The sequence below is a fragment of the Eptatretus burgeri genome, chromosome 1 (assembly GCF_056783735.1).
Source record: "Eptatretus burgeri isolate ZD-2024b chromosome 1, Ebu_testis_v1, whole genome shotgun sequence".
NCBI lineage: Eukaryota > Metazoa > Chordata > Myxini > Myxiniformes > Myxinidae > Eptatretus > Eptatretus burgeri.
In genome coordinates this window covers 113392817-113406615 of record NC_140961.1, presented here as the reverse complement: position 1 = coordinate 113406615, position 13799 = coordinate 113392817, and the positions used below count along the sequence as shown (strand labels likewise).

General features: G+C 40.7%; 1 protein-coding gene and 1 pseudogene across 9 annotated transcripts in view; one reads left to right on the top strand and one right to left on the bottom strand.

Moving 5' to 3' along the window:
• Nucleotides 1-978: 978 nt before the first annotated feature.
• LOC147035206 (ectonucleotide pyrophosphatase/phosphodiesterase family member 3-like) overlaps nt 979-13799 on the bottom strand; it is a 123271-nt gene continuing 110450 nt past the window's right edge. For 8 of the 9 annotated variants that reach the window (XM_085895330.1, XM_085895321.1, XM_085895334.1 and 5 more), the window contains 5 exons: nt 12739-12853; nt 12573-12644; nt 4225-4357; nt 2525-2672; nt 979-1660 (listed from right to left, as the gene is read on the bottom strand). In XM_085895330.1, the coding sequence (XP_085751456.1) occupies nt 1466-1660; nt 2525-2672; nt 4225-4357; nt 12573-12644; nt 12739-12853 (663 nt within the window). In that variant the 3' untranslated portion in view covers nt 979-1465. The remainder of the gene's footprint in view (nt 1661-2524; nt 2673-4224; nt 4358-12572; nt 12645-12738; nt 12854-13799) is intronic. The other variant, XM_085895371.1, reaches the window with a different exon arrangement.
• LOC147035207 (uncharacterized) lies at nt 7656-11315 on the top strand (annotated as a pseudogene).

Sequence of the window (13799 nt, the reverse complement as noted above, 5' to 3'; positions counted from 1 at the left end):
TGAGCGGGATTTGAACTCAGGACCCAAGGATCCCTAGACTACTACACTAACCATTAAGCCAACATCGGGGATATTATGGGTTTCCTGGGTCAAAACTAAGATCCAGGCTTTCAATGACATATTGGATGCTGCTATCCTGTCTGTACCTGTTTGTGGCGAGGATGTTGAGGTGTCCATGTCTCTGATGGCTGTGAGCAGAGGTCAATAATTCACTTACCTTGGCAGTGATATCCACGTCTCTGCTGGCTGTGAGCAGAAGTCAATAGATGTCTGGTTCGGGCCTGGGGAGTCATGGATTCACTGGATCATGGGGTGTGGTGCTGTCAGTACATGTGCAGGAGGACGAAAGTTCGAATCTTCAGGTCCATGATGCTTCCAGTCTTGCTCTACGGATGTGAACAGGGATCTGAGATGGAGACTTAATCACTGTGGTCCCAGGTCTCTTCGGCGAATCCTTGGCTGTCGCTGGTCAGACTTTGTGTCCAATGAGCGGTTGCTGAGAGAGACTCAAATGAGATTTGTTACCTACACGGTCTGTGAGGATCAGTTGTGGTTGTATGGGCATGCGGCTCGTTTTCCTGATGCTGATCTTGCTCACCAGATTCTCTCAGTGAGGGAGCTTCGTGAGTGGAGGAGGCCAATGGGCCGACCACGTGTCTCATGGTTTCAGCAGGTTAATCGGCATCTCAAGGAGATGGGGATGGGCCTGACATCTGCCCGGGGGATGGCCAGATGGAGGGGCCTGGAGTACCTGCGAAAAGTGGACGTAGCAACGCGCTGCTCCGGCGCATGCTCCCATACCTGACCTGACCTGACCTGACTTGAAATTTGAACAGGATTTACATATCAGGTCACTGAGTTCAACAAGCAAGTATTTTCATGGTCAAATTTGTTGGAGGTATTTTTCAAATGTCGTGCTCTGCATGACGTCTTTCCTGTTTTTTTTTTGTTATTGATTAAAAAAAACAAAAAATAATGTTGATTCCCTCATTGAAATTGTTTAATTTGCTTAGCAGCACTCCTCACATTACAGAATGTTACAGATGTACTTCTCCATTAGCTACTTTGTGGTATTTTAAAAATGAAAAAGCAGTTACCATGTGCATCAGTATCATATTGGCTGCAAGAATTTAAAAAGAAACTGCAATATGCCATGGGAAATCACACGTCGAGTTGAACAACTCACCAACCACAATAACTGGGTTATCTGCTAGTTCATATAATAAAACATAGTAGTTGTAAAAGCCTTGACTTTGGTAAAACTACGATAAACAGTCAGTGGATAATTTGGAGAAATTAGCAATTTTTGTACAAAACATTGCATAAAGATTGAGAAACAAGCATGGCAGAAAATTTTTTTTCATTGTGAATCAAAGCATCGCTGTCGGTAATTTATTTGGAATAAAGCTGAAGCAGCAGAAATGAACTCGGGGTGGAATCTTTGTTCGAGATCAAAATCCACAAATTAAACATATTGACACGATTCTGTGGGTGGGAAATTAATGGTAGTCATTGTCGAAAGGAAGTTGGACACATCAAATCCATTAATGTTTTTGGCATCACTGTAGAACCTAAAGCCGGTGAGAAGCTCAACGTCCCGTGGCCGTGCCACATGAGTCCACAGACGCTGTTCTACCCATTCAGATGGTGGCTTTCCATCCTGAAAAAAACAACAACAACATAATGTCAACAACTATATTAATAATTACATTTCCAAGTAAGTATGAAGAGTTCAAGGAGGAATATGGATATCTCTTGAATCCTTCGAATTTGAGTTACACATGCTTTGTAGAGTTACACACCCAAACTGATATTCGGGTTTGGAATGATTTTGCAAGACTATTGCAGTGTGTGTGTGTGTGTGTGTGTGTGTGTGTGTGTGTGTGTGTGTGTGTGTGTGTGTGTGTGTGTGTGTGTGTGTGTGTGTGTGTGTGTGTGTGTGTGTGTAAGTGTGTGTTTTCGCTTTAAAAGTTGTTTAAAAATTGCAAGGGTTTGTCCAATCGATGCAAAACCTTAAACATAGGAGGAACTCCCTATTGATAATATTTTTTTGATTGCCAACTCTGACATCATAGGTCACATGGTATGGCAGCCATGTTGGAGTAAAATAAAAAAAATTGGACATCATTTTCTTCGAAACCACTCAACGAAAAAAAAATTAAACTTCGCATGTGTCATCAACTCCCCATGGGTATGTAGGGTGATAACGATGATGTCATCGGTGAAGTGGTATTCCAGCCATAGTCTGTTGAATTAAAATCTTTATCCGAAAAATCTGAAACTTCATACATCTGATCGATGACCCGATGTGAGGGAAGAATTAAATTTATGATGTGCATAACCCATGCCAAGAAAGTATGTGACATAATAGGGTGCATGGATGATATCGGTATATTGGCCAGAATAGCAGTGGGTCATAATGGTCGCTTGTTCAGTTAACAATGGTATTTCTGTTCATAATGAATGCACGAGGAGAGACTTTGCGCTCTACGAGTGCCGTTCTAGTTTTAATTTAGAGACTTACAGCACAACTTTCCAAGTTGGTAGATTGATGAGGCAGAACAAAGGCAGTGAGGTTGAAAGGTTGTTCACACCATTTGATCTTGTTTTCAAGATGGACACAAGTTGCAATGAGTAGGAAGAAGTGTGTTGGAGTGTCATTTTTCCCAAGCCTTCCAAATGACAGGGGAAGAATGCAGAAAAAGGATTGGGAGTGAGTGAGTTTGGGGAGTCAAGCAAACAAAGCAGGAGCACCAAGGTTTTTTTTTTATAAATTATAAGATAATCGGAGTATGTTCACCATCATAAAAGGACAAAACATACTTCAAGCTTTTGCCCTTGAGAGCAAAAGAGCTTTAATAAGTATCAACATTGTAGCAATTTTGTATAAGATACTTGCAGTGTAAATATGATCATCTACTATCATGAAGACTACTTCATTACAGCTACAATTATTCACGCTTTTTGTGGGGTCTGCCAGAGAAAGGTTTTTGCCCAAGTCGTTCATCACCTGGCTAGTCAGGCCTGACATTTGACTGAAGTTTATATGGACAGTACAATGAAGAAGTAGTCTTTCTCGTGAAGGCTAATGTTTATCTGTGTCGGAGGACAGGTAGAACAATGAAGGAAATCAACAGAGAACTCTTTCTCTCCGACGAAGGGATAACACCAAAAATGTGAGTTTCTCATTTCCTTGCTTCCCACAGTGGTTAGCATACCTCAATCAACGTTCTGTTGATTTCATCCATTACTTGGACAGCGATTAAAAAAAAAAAATTCTGTGATACCAAAAAGAATTATCTGACGCTTCACAAAAGACACTGCAATCTCCAATGTCCAACAACCAACGACAGCGATGCGACAAACAGCTTAATATCCATTTGAGGAGTGACACTTTGTCATGCAATGCCCAGCTTACGAGGAACCGGTCCAGCAGCTTATAGTTGGAATCAAAGCCACACTACAAAACTCCTGGAGTACACTACCTCTGAATCATCGTGTCAGTCAATCTGGATATAACCACGATGCCTATGACATGGCAGCTATGCGATTGGTTGAAGAATAAAAGTTTCAAATATGTCAATATTTATCAGTGTATGTAATATGGTCTCTCTCTCAACTTGATGCATAGAAAAGCAAAATATCCATTGGAAACTGTAGGGCAGAAATACCTCAAGCTGTGCCGATATGTAGGAGAACCAAAGGGATATTAAACAGTGCAAGTGTCTTTTAAGGAGTGAAAATTTGCCTTTAGTGCTTTTAAAGAACACTGTAAATTAAAACCCTTGATTAAGGAAGGGACTATTTTTTTTTATGATTATAACCACAAACTTGCAACTCAGTTTATTGATGACGGCCTTTCGCAAAAACTGTTTGCACCTGATGAATCAGTTAAATCGGTTTATAAAAGTCAGACAAAATGAATATCCTGGTGCCAGTTAATCATGGGCGTTGCATCCATAAACGTGGATGACGTGAACACCCATGGAATGATGAACAGTCACGTGCAAGTGTAAGATCTTGCTGAATAATTGTGCATCAGTTGTGAGAGCAAAAAAAAACATGTTCCCCCAGCCACCTGAATTTGAAAATACATCTACAAAAGTGTAACTTTCATTCACATTCAAATTATTACAAAACAATGCAAATCGAGTGTAATCATGAAAACAGGTTTCCATTATGAAGCGGATTCCAAATTTTATGTTAGGCTCCAAAATTACTCACTTTTGGATTTGCTCAGCGGTATCGTAGACACCATCGCAGCTATAATCAAAAATCGGTCCACTGATGACATTCATGGCATCATATCCTTCAGCGTACTTCATAAGCAGCTCATTGTGAATGTATTCCCACAAAACTACCAAAGGAACAGGTCAAGCAAACAATGAGTGTGAAGCCCTCCCAAGTTTCTTCAGAGAACTAGATTAGATGAACAATGGCAGACATTACACGTATTTCCTGTGATGCAAACCAGATCTGCTCATCAACCACAGACAGAGGAATGAGCAAATTCCTGCCTCATGGGGCTTTTCTATGCCATTCACCTCGACCAGTGATCTTCACTATTTTTTTAGAGGGGAGCCACTTTTGCCGATAAGACATCTAATCAGTGTGAGAACCGCCACACTGTCTGCAGGACTCCATAATGGCTGCTATTAGGCCTCACCTCCGCATACTCTTCTTCGTTATGGGTAACTGGACTGAAAGCATCACTTTCATATGCTACCATCTACTGATGTAGTTATGTAACTTTTATGCTTCACGTTAGAACACTCATTTTAAACCATTGGGTCAATTTGATAGCATTTCTGGCAGAGTAAGATGGGCTATTTTCATATTTGTGTATTATCGGTCACACATCAGGTCACACATACTTCATACTTTCAGCCACCAGGGGCTGCCAGTCGCTTGCGGGCCATGCAATAAAGAACAGAGACTGAGACAAGCATCTTGTGGGCCAGTTTTTCAAGCACTCCTATTTCCACATATGAGAAAACTCAGCACCAGAGCCTAGTTCGATGATCTTTCTTTGCTCATCTCTTGCAGACATTTTGAATTTCTCAACTTAATGCTTTGAGGCTCCTTCATTTTGTGAAAAATCCACTGCTGAGAACATGTTATACACGGTGTAATAAATCAAAGTAATTTTCAATGTAAAGATTTACAGTTGTTCAAATATTGTTCCAAAAGCGATATACAGTACGGTTATATACATATATATATATATATATATATATATATATATATATATATATATATATATGTTAGAAAATGTGCAGCTCAGGAATCATATTAAATAAAAAAAAAGGCACACTGAGCGTAAAAAGGAGAATCCTTTGTTGGGCCTGACGTTTTGGGAGCAGACTAGCTTTTATCCAAAGAGACAGTAATAAATAAACTGTTTATGGTGACACCTTGTATAGTAGTTGGAGTTTCAGGGGTGAGTAGGGGCTGAGGGGAGGGAATCAAAATCTGGTGCGGAGTATTGGATTCTAGATTGGATTGTGTCCGCTCATGTCCAGGCGTGGTTATTGGCCTTTTTTGTTTCCATAGATGTCTGCATAGAGCTTGGTAAACTGGGTTGAGGATGACATGTCTATTTATCGACTGGCCCTCTAACCATCATGCCTTAATAATCTCACAGCTGGCCTTGGAGCAGGCCATCTCCATGACTGTGGTTTGTTCCCACGCTAAGGTTTAGTGCAGGGTGTGGTTGTGTGTGGCGATGGTGGAAGATTGGTCATTTCTGCCTCCTACATGACAGTGTTCAGCCAGACAGGTGAACAACCGTTTTCCTGTTTGACCAACATCACGGGAGGGGCAGTCCTGACAGTGGATGTTGTAAACGATCTGAGATCAGTCATGTCTGCCTACTTTGTCTAGCCACCAGTTCCAGTGTCAGCTCAATTGTTTTGATTCACTTGACCTGCAGTGACCAGACAAAGTCTGCACCGGCTGACTCTTATTCGCAGATAATTTTGTTTCGGGAATTTTTCTGACTGTTTTGTGATTTTTCCCTGGGAAATTAGTACCCCACATAGAAGGTACTAAACATTTATATCAGGAAGTTGGGGAGTCAGTGATTCAGTGAATGAGTCAGTTAGTGGTTGGAAGGAGCTTTATATAATATTGTTGTGGAAATCACCCTAGTGGGGTAAAATAGCTGACTATAACGTTGTTTGTTTATTTGCAGTATTTGCTTAGTATAAGGATAAAATACTTGTTGTGCAATATGTGTTGCATATGTAATAGATAGACCGTTTGTCTTCCTTCCCATTGTTTAGATATAAACTATTCATCCCCGTGAGCTTACGCTTTCTATTATTTCCTCTGTCATCTGTCCTCTGTATTATTTTAAAGAGGGCACGAGGCTGGCAGGAATTGATGTGATCCGAGTGAATCCAGATCCGAGTGTCACAACATTCCAACAGGAAAAGCTTCGGGATCATCCAGACCAACGTTAAGCAATGCTCGGCCTGTATCTAGGTCATCCGACATATAGTGGCCTGAAAAAGTATGCACCTTAACTTATAATGTCTCATTTAGGTGAATTACAAATTATCTAGAAACAATTTTTGAAAATGAACTTATTTATTCATAACTGAAGAGGCTGGAATACATGGAATACATGAGAATTTTTATTCATAACATGGAATACATGAGGCTGGTGGGGGAAAAAAAAAGAACCTTGTGCCTCTGAAGTGAGATGTTGTATAGCCCTGTCACAAGTCTTCCCTGGTAATGCGAGTGAAGAATTCTTCTTAGCTTTGGTAGCATCATTTCAGCTTCATAATTGAAGGCCTGGAACAATTGACCTCATCACAGCATCAATAATCTCATTTTCCGGGTAACCTTACTCGGTCCATTTTATATTTGGTGTTCTAGGCTCGAAAAACTCAGTCTGTCCTTTTTCTCAAGCTCACTAATCTGACCTGCCATCTTGAATTCTCTTCTCCAGAGCAAAGCAGAATCCTGTTTTACTTCTTGTGCTTGTTTGTGTGATTCCTTGACCTGGTAGTTTCTCTCAACTACTTCAGTGTCGTGGTGGCAGCGTATTTTCCGTGCATTTTCTAACTCACAACCATGCGGGACTTCACTAAAAGCTGCCGACTTTGAGTGCCATCTGTGGACACCAATCTTTTTCATCCATCACAAATGGGTGAGCGGCCTACAAGCTGAAACTACTGCTGCCTCATAAACACTGACTTGTATACCAAATCCCTCGAAGAGAATGACAACCTTTCCACCGCCAGAATGGCCGCAACACACCGTGGAACAAAACAATGGTCCTTCGGCAAGTTTGAAACTGTTAAATTATTTGAAGCCTGGAAATATAACCTCAAACATGCAAGTGTCTCTCGACTCCAACTTTGCGTCCTTTCTCGTGGAAAATTTGACCTGAGAGAAAATGAATAAAACTTCCCACCTCCATGGATTCACTGATGACGATGACCGTGTCCCTGCTGTCAAATGCCAAAACGCAAAAAAGTCTCAATACGAGAACTAATGCTTGGACAGATTTCCAACGACTGTCCAATTATCTCTCGTAACACAATTGTGAGAAACTCGACATCCATAACCAATATTTGGCAGTCAATCAGATTGCATTTTGGATTTCAATCCACGAGAGAGCACATCATGGACTTCACCTCAATATGTCTCAGTGCATTATTGCATTTGTTGAAGATAATCTCCTCTGCCGGGACAGTGACATCTACTACCATGGCCAAGATGTCATCGAAGACGAAGAGCTCTCCCCCTCACTTGAAAACGTTGTTGTGCTCACGTGGCTTTGCCTAATCCACAGTGACCTGCCATGCTTAATAAAGCAACAATATGGTTCAGAGCTCTGGTCCCGCATTCTCGCTTCGCCAAAGTCAGAAATATTGCAAGCTCTTGATTTTCTGTTGGATGAGCTTCACACTTCTGATGATGCACAATCCAGGCACACTTTAACATCAAAGCCACAATTCTCTCACCAGACACCACCCCCACTGATTATACAGACACACTTCAACAAGGCCAAAGCCCAAAAGACATACAAAGTGTTTTCCCCGATGAAAGCAAGTGGGACACACAGACTACCACCATTTGCCAAAAAGCCATGGTGCACTGGCACCTATGGTGCTTTGTTATTGCACCTCTCATGGAAAAGAACAAAATTTGCCTGATAGTTCAAAGTACCATTAAAACATCTCCCACTGTTTACATTTGCACAGTACGGAACAAAGGGGGGAAAACTCGGGCCTTAGGGTGGAAAAATCACCAGAGGGCATGGTCCTAGCTTTCCTGTACTGGTGCTTAGTGCTCATTGGAGGCTACGCCCACTTGACAAGCTTTTCGCCTCGTTTTGGCAAGGAAATGAGGTGTTTATTGCATCATGTGGGTGATTCAGCCTCTTCAAAGGTATCTAAATTCATGAAGAAGAGTTGGGTGAGTGATGGAGAATAGTTGATGGTCCGGAAAAAGACACTTGGAGGAAGCAATGCATGAACTTGGTCACTCAACCTGTCGGCTGTAGCTCGAAGTTACGGCCATCATCATAGATGCTATTCTCGTTTCAGACATATCGAGAGTATAGCACACTGAGAAAAACATGAAGCGAATTCCTGCACTACAAGTGATCCTGATTGTGTCATGGTGATGGTGCAGCAAGTGATGCATATGATGAATCTGAGTGTCACGACATTCCAACAAGAAAAGCATTGCGATAATCTAGAGTCTAGACCGACATGAAGCATTTCTGGACCTGTGTCTAGGTCATCCTACATACAGTGGCCTGCAAAAGTATTCACTCTTGACCTATCATGTCACATTTAATTGAATTACAAATAATGGAGAAACAGTTTTTTTCCAAATGAACTTTTTTATTGATAACTGATGAGATGAAACTTAACACTGTTATACTAGAAGGAGGTTACATGTCAGGAATACCTGCAAAAAACCATATACAGATCAAAATCCACTGTTTGCAAAAGTATTCAGCCCCTGAGTTCAGTATTTAGTGGAAGTACCATTTGCAGCAATAACTGCTTGAGTCTTTTTTGATAGGTCTCTACCAGCCTTGCACGATGCACCCAAATAGGCGTTTTAAAGGGTTGTGAGGAGGTCATTTGGCCAATTATTGCCGTGATGCACTCCAGCGTTAATTTCTTTACAACAGCTTCACTCCTTTACACCCTTTATGGCCTGTAGACCTCTTTAGACCCTTTTAAAATAATAGACCAACTTCAATCCTTTCAACACTTTTCAAATCTTTAGTCCTATCGACATTTTAAGACCCTTTTGACAGTTTCAGACCATTTGGATACTTCAGACCACTTTTGCTCTTTCATATTTATAGTGTGTATGTTGTTATGTAGCAATTCATACGATGGTCAACTTTTCATATAGAATCTGGAAACTTGTGTTTTTTTTCACTTCCTAAGATCACATAGGACTTCAAATCAGCTGTTTCCAATTTTTCCAAACATTGCTAATGACAAAAATCCAAGATGGCGGCCAGCGAGTGACGAAAATCGATAAAAAATTTTGATGACAAATTTCATTTCGTATTTTCAGACACAGTGTATGCAGTAGAAGATCTATAATAGACATCATAATCATAATCCCCAACACTCATCATAATCATAATCCCCAACACTCATCAATATGACCACTCTGATATCTTTGCCTGATCCTGCATATTTAGACAATGTACATGGTGTCTTTTATATAAAAATGATCAATTATGTGTTTTTTCTCTATTTGCAGATAAGTCATGGCACAGAGCGAAGAACCCCCGGAGAAAAGGGCGCGCACAGAAATAAACTATAAACTATGCATAAAGTGTCAGAGCTCCAAACAAGAGCAATTGAAAGAACCACCACAATCTGAGGAACATTCAACATACGACAAATTATTGACAGCGGTTCGTTTGAGAGCGAGTTTTGGGAACAATGAGTTCATTACACTCAATGAAAAAAATCGGGGACTTGACAGCAGGTGATCTAAGTGACAAGCATGTTGTGTGGCGCAGAACATGCTACGCGGCAAGCACCAATAAAGAACACTAGCGATACCCGTGCACATGCACGGGATAGCAGTACAACATAGCTGGTAGCAGACGACAGACCGTACACGGGGAATGACAAAAATACGCATTGTGCAAAATGCAAGTGGTACTATGGAACGCCAAGACTTCCCAAGCATTGTCGGCATGTCCGCTAAGTGCCACAGCAATTTCATAGGGATCGTGTGACGGCGAGCCGAGTTTTTAGTGTGCAAGCTTGGTATTATAATAGAGATATAAAACGTGATGAAAAGCAATATAAACGAGCCTGTGCAACATCCGATGTTAGTCTTCTTCAACGAACCATAGGGAGACCAGCTACCTCATCACACCATGGAGAACCTGAAGAACTGAACTGTCAGTATCAGGAAGGCACAATCGTTCAAAATCCATGAACTATGATAAAAGTAAGTGCTTTTTCTGCCAAGGCAAAGCTCAAGATGTTTTGCACGAATGCCGGTCAGGAAATATTGGAACTCTGATACATGATATAGTGCAACACTCCAACAACCCAGAGTGGAAAGTGAACTATGCTAATGTAATATCTGATAATGATGCACTGTCACAGGACATTGTGTATCACAAGCAGTGTATAACTGAACAGTGGAAACTTCTGAAGCATGAGCTTGAGTGTGCTGGAGACAGTCTAACCTCCTCAAATACCCCTACCGGTGGCAATACCGATGATAGTGAAACTACTGTTCACTATATAGCAGCCAAAATCGAGTTCTTTGCTGAAATACAGGAGCGTATCGAACAAGGTGAAATCATACCCATCGATGAAGCAGAAAAGGACTATGTATCGAAGATGAAACAACACGATATTGAATATTGGTCAACATTTTCAAATGCCCAAACAGCACGGAGATGGTTGCGACAGAAAATCGAGAAGAATGTCAAACTCGTTGAGTTCACACTATTGCCAAATAAGCCTACGCTTATACATTCCAAAGCCAAACAAAACGCAGCAGTCGCAGAAGCAGTACACAGACCTGACCCACATGATAACATGAAGAAGATCTTCGAAGCTTCCATGGTGCTACGTAAATCGATTGAGCAGGTCATAAAGGAGCCATGGGTTTTCAATGGAACGCTGGAAAACTCAGCAGAAGATGTAGTTCCGCATGAACTACATAGCATGATTCTATGGATCTTGAAGGGCATGTACACAGTAAAAACTGAAGCCTGAACACATGATTTGAATCAGTCAGCAATGGTCATCTCTCAGCAAATACTGCAAGCACATAGAGCTCTGCAAGTGTGAAGTAAGTGCTTTTTACGTAAAAGTAAGTGCTGACTGCAAGTTTGAAGGAGCTGAGGACACATGCAACAATGTCGCAATTGATGAGAATTCAAGCGATGACGAGGAAAATGAGGACTTGGATGACTAAATAATTATGTATGCCGAAGCATCTTTGTGTTTTGTATTTGCACATCCATTCAAATTGTATGTTCTCAGTACTACAGAACGTCCTTTTTGTGCATATTTGGCTGTCATCTGTTGGGGGGTTCATAAATAATGCCTAATTGGGTTAAATTTAGCTGAACAGATATTTTTTATAATCTCTGAATGTGCGATAATGGGTAAAATATGGCGATTTCTCAAATTTTGGATGTTGGTGACTGCTTATGAAAAAAAAAATTGGAAACAGCTGTTTTTGTGTTCACTGTAAACATAGGAAGTGAAAAATTACAAGTTTCCAGATTCTATATGAAAAGTTGACTAAATTACACAATGACGTACACTATAAGACCCCTTTAGAAATTTAGACCCATTTAAGACCCTTACACCCTTTAAACAACAGAGACTCCTTTATGACCCTTGAGACCCTTAAACACTTTAGACCCCTTTTTCACCTTTTAAGATCCTTAAGCCACTTTTAGACCCCTCGACACCATTTAGAAAATCAAAAAAGATTCCCCCCAAAATAATTTTTGACGACCTTTTTTCATGCACCATTCAGGTCGCACGATCACAATTGAAACTGATATCACAAAGTGAAACATGTTGAAAAGTGAAACTGAAACTACTGATTTATGGATCATCAAATGGGAAACCAGAATGAAATGTTGTCAGAAATACTGAATGGAAATTGCCAAAAGCAAAGCTATGCGGAGTATAGAGATAGGGGGCAGGTTGGGTACTGAAGAAGTGATGTGGAGAGGGATAGGCGCTGCCTGTAGGTAGTCGGTGGCATGAAAAAGAACTTTGGTGGTCTTCCATCAGGTGGTAGGCCCAAAACGTGCCCAAATTAGTTTCCCAGCTGAGCTTTCATCATAACACCCTCACTCCCAAGTAGTACTTCTGAGGTACAACAAGCATGGATTGGAAATCTTCAATGGTGGAATGGAACGAGGTTGCCAAGGTTACGAGCTCCACCTACTGCGATATCTGCACATTGAATATATACACTGAATTCCCGTTTCCACCAATATACACTCATTTGAGGTGAGACATCTACTAACCCGTCAGTGATGAGTACCCTGCTAGTTAATTGGAAACTGTATGAGTCACACTTACTCTTGAAGGCAGGGTGCATGAACATCATATTGCTTGTGATAAGACCATCATACTCATGTGTCGTATTCAAATCTGCAAAAGAGATTACATTTTCGTTCATGGGTTAGACACAGACAATTCAGATTCCTTAGCACAAAACTAGAGTGATGCAAGTCGGCCTACTTACTGGGGGGATAGAGAAAACCATAGGAAGAGAAATTGGAACAAGATGGTCCATTCGGAAGCCGTGGGTCATCTCTTGTACAGTTTGTCTTCAAGGATGGCAAAGGTTTTGCACCGGTCTGCTCACAATAGAGAAAGTATGTGGAAAGGTTCGAATGCAATGCAAACAACAGATAGATATTCGCATGAATTATAAGCACTACTTGATAAAAGTTTACATATTGATCAAAAGGTCCTCTGAAAGAAGTTTAAGTTTATGGGTTATCCCCTATTTCAAAAAACATAAATTGTACATAATTACATTTTACACATTGGTGGATAGGGTGTATGATAAGTCAATACCCAATTTTAAATTGATGGAACAGCTTTATTCATGAACCTATTTTAATGAAACAAGCTGTAAATGAAAGAGAGTCTTGTGAGGTTTTATGCACAACACTTTAAACCTCCACATATACTCCAGCACTATCAACACATTTCCTTTATCGGACTGGCATATGGCTACTGCTGATTACCTCCGCCATCAAAGGTGGACGGAGATTATGTTTTCACCCCTGTCAATTTGTCTATTTGTCAAACGATTTTTGGCCACAGATTTAAAGCAATCGTTCTGAATTTTTTTTGTGTGTGTGTGTGTGTGTGTGTGTGTGTGTGTGTGTAGTTGACCAGTCAAAGACAGGAACACATAATTCGGTGAAGATCCGAATCCAGATCCAGATCCAAGAATTTTTAAGTGATTCTTCACCACTGAGAGATAGTGCTAATCCGATATATAGCACAATATCTAAAAAAGGTTATGGATGGATCTGGACAAAACTTGGTTCACAGGTTGGGTGTGAGACAAGGACTAACTGATTAAATTTTGGTGAAGATCCCAATCCAAATCCTCATACGATGATGATTTAATTTTTCAGTGATTCTTCACCATTGAGAGATGGGACTAAAAACGAAATCGCATGATATCTCAAAAAGTTGTGGACGGATTCGGAATAAACTTGGTGGATGAGATGGTTAGGTGCCAAGAACAAGCTGATTAAATTTTATTTCAGGCCTATCAGTGGGATA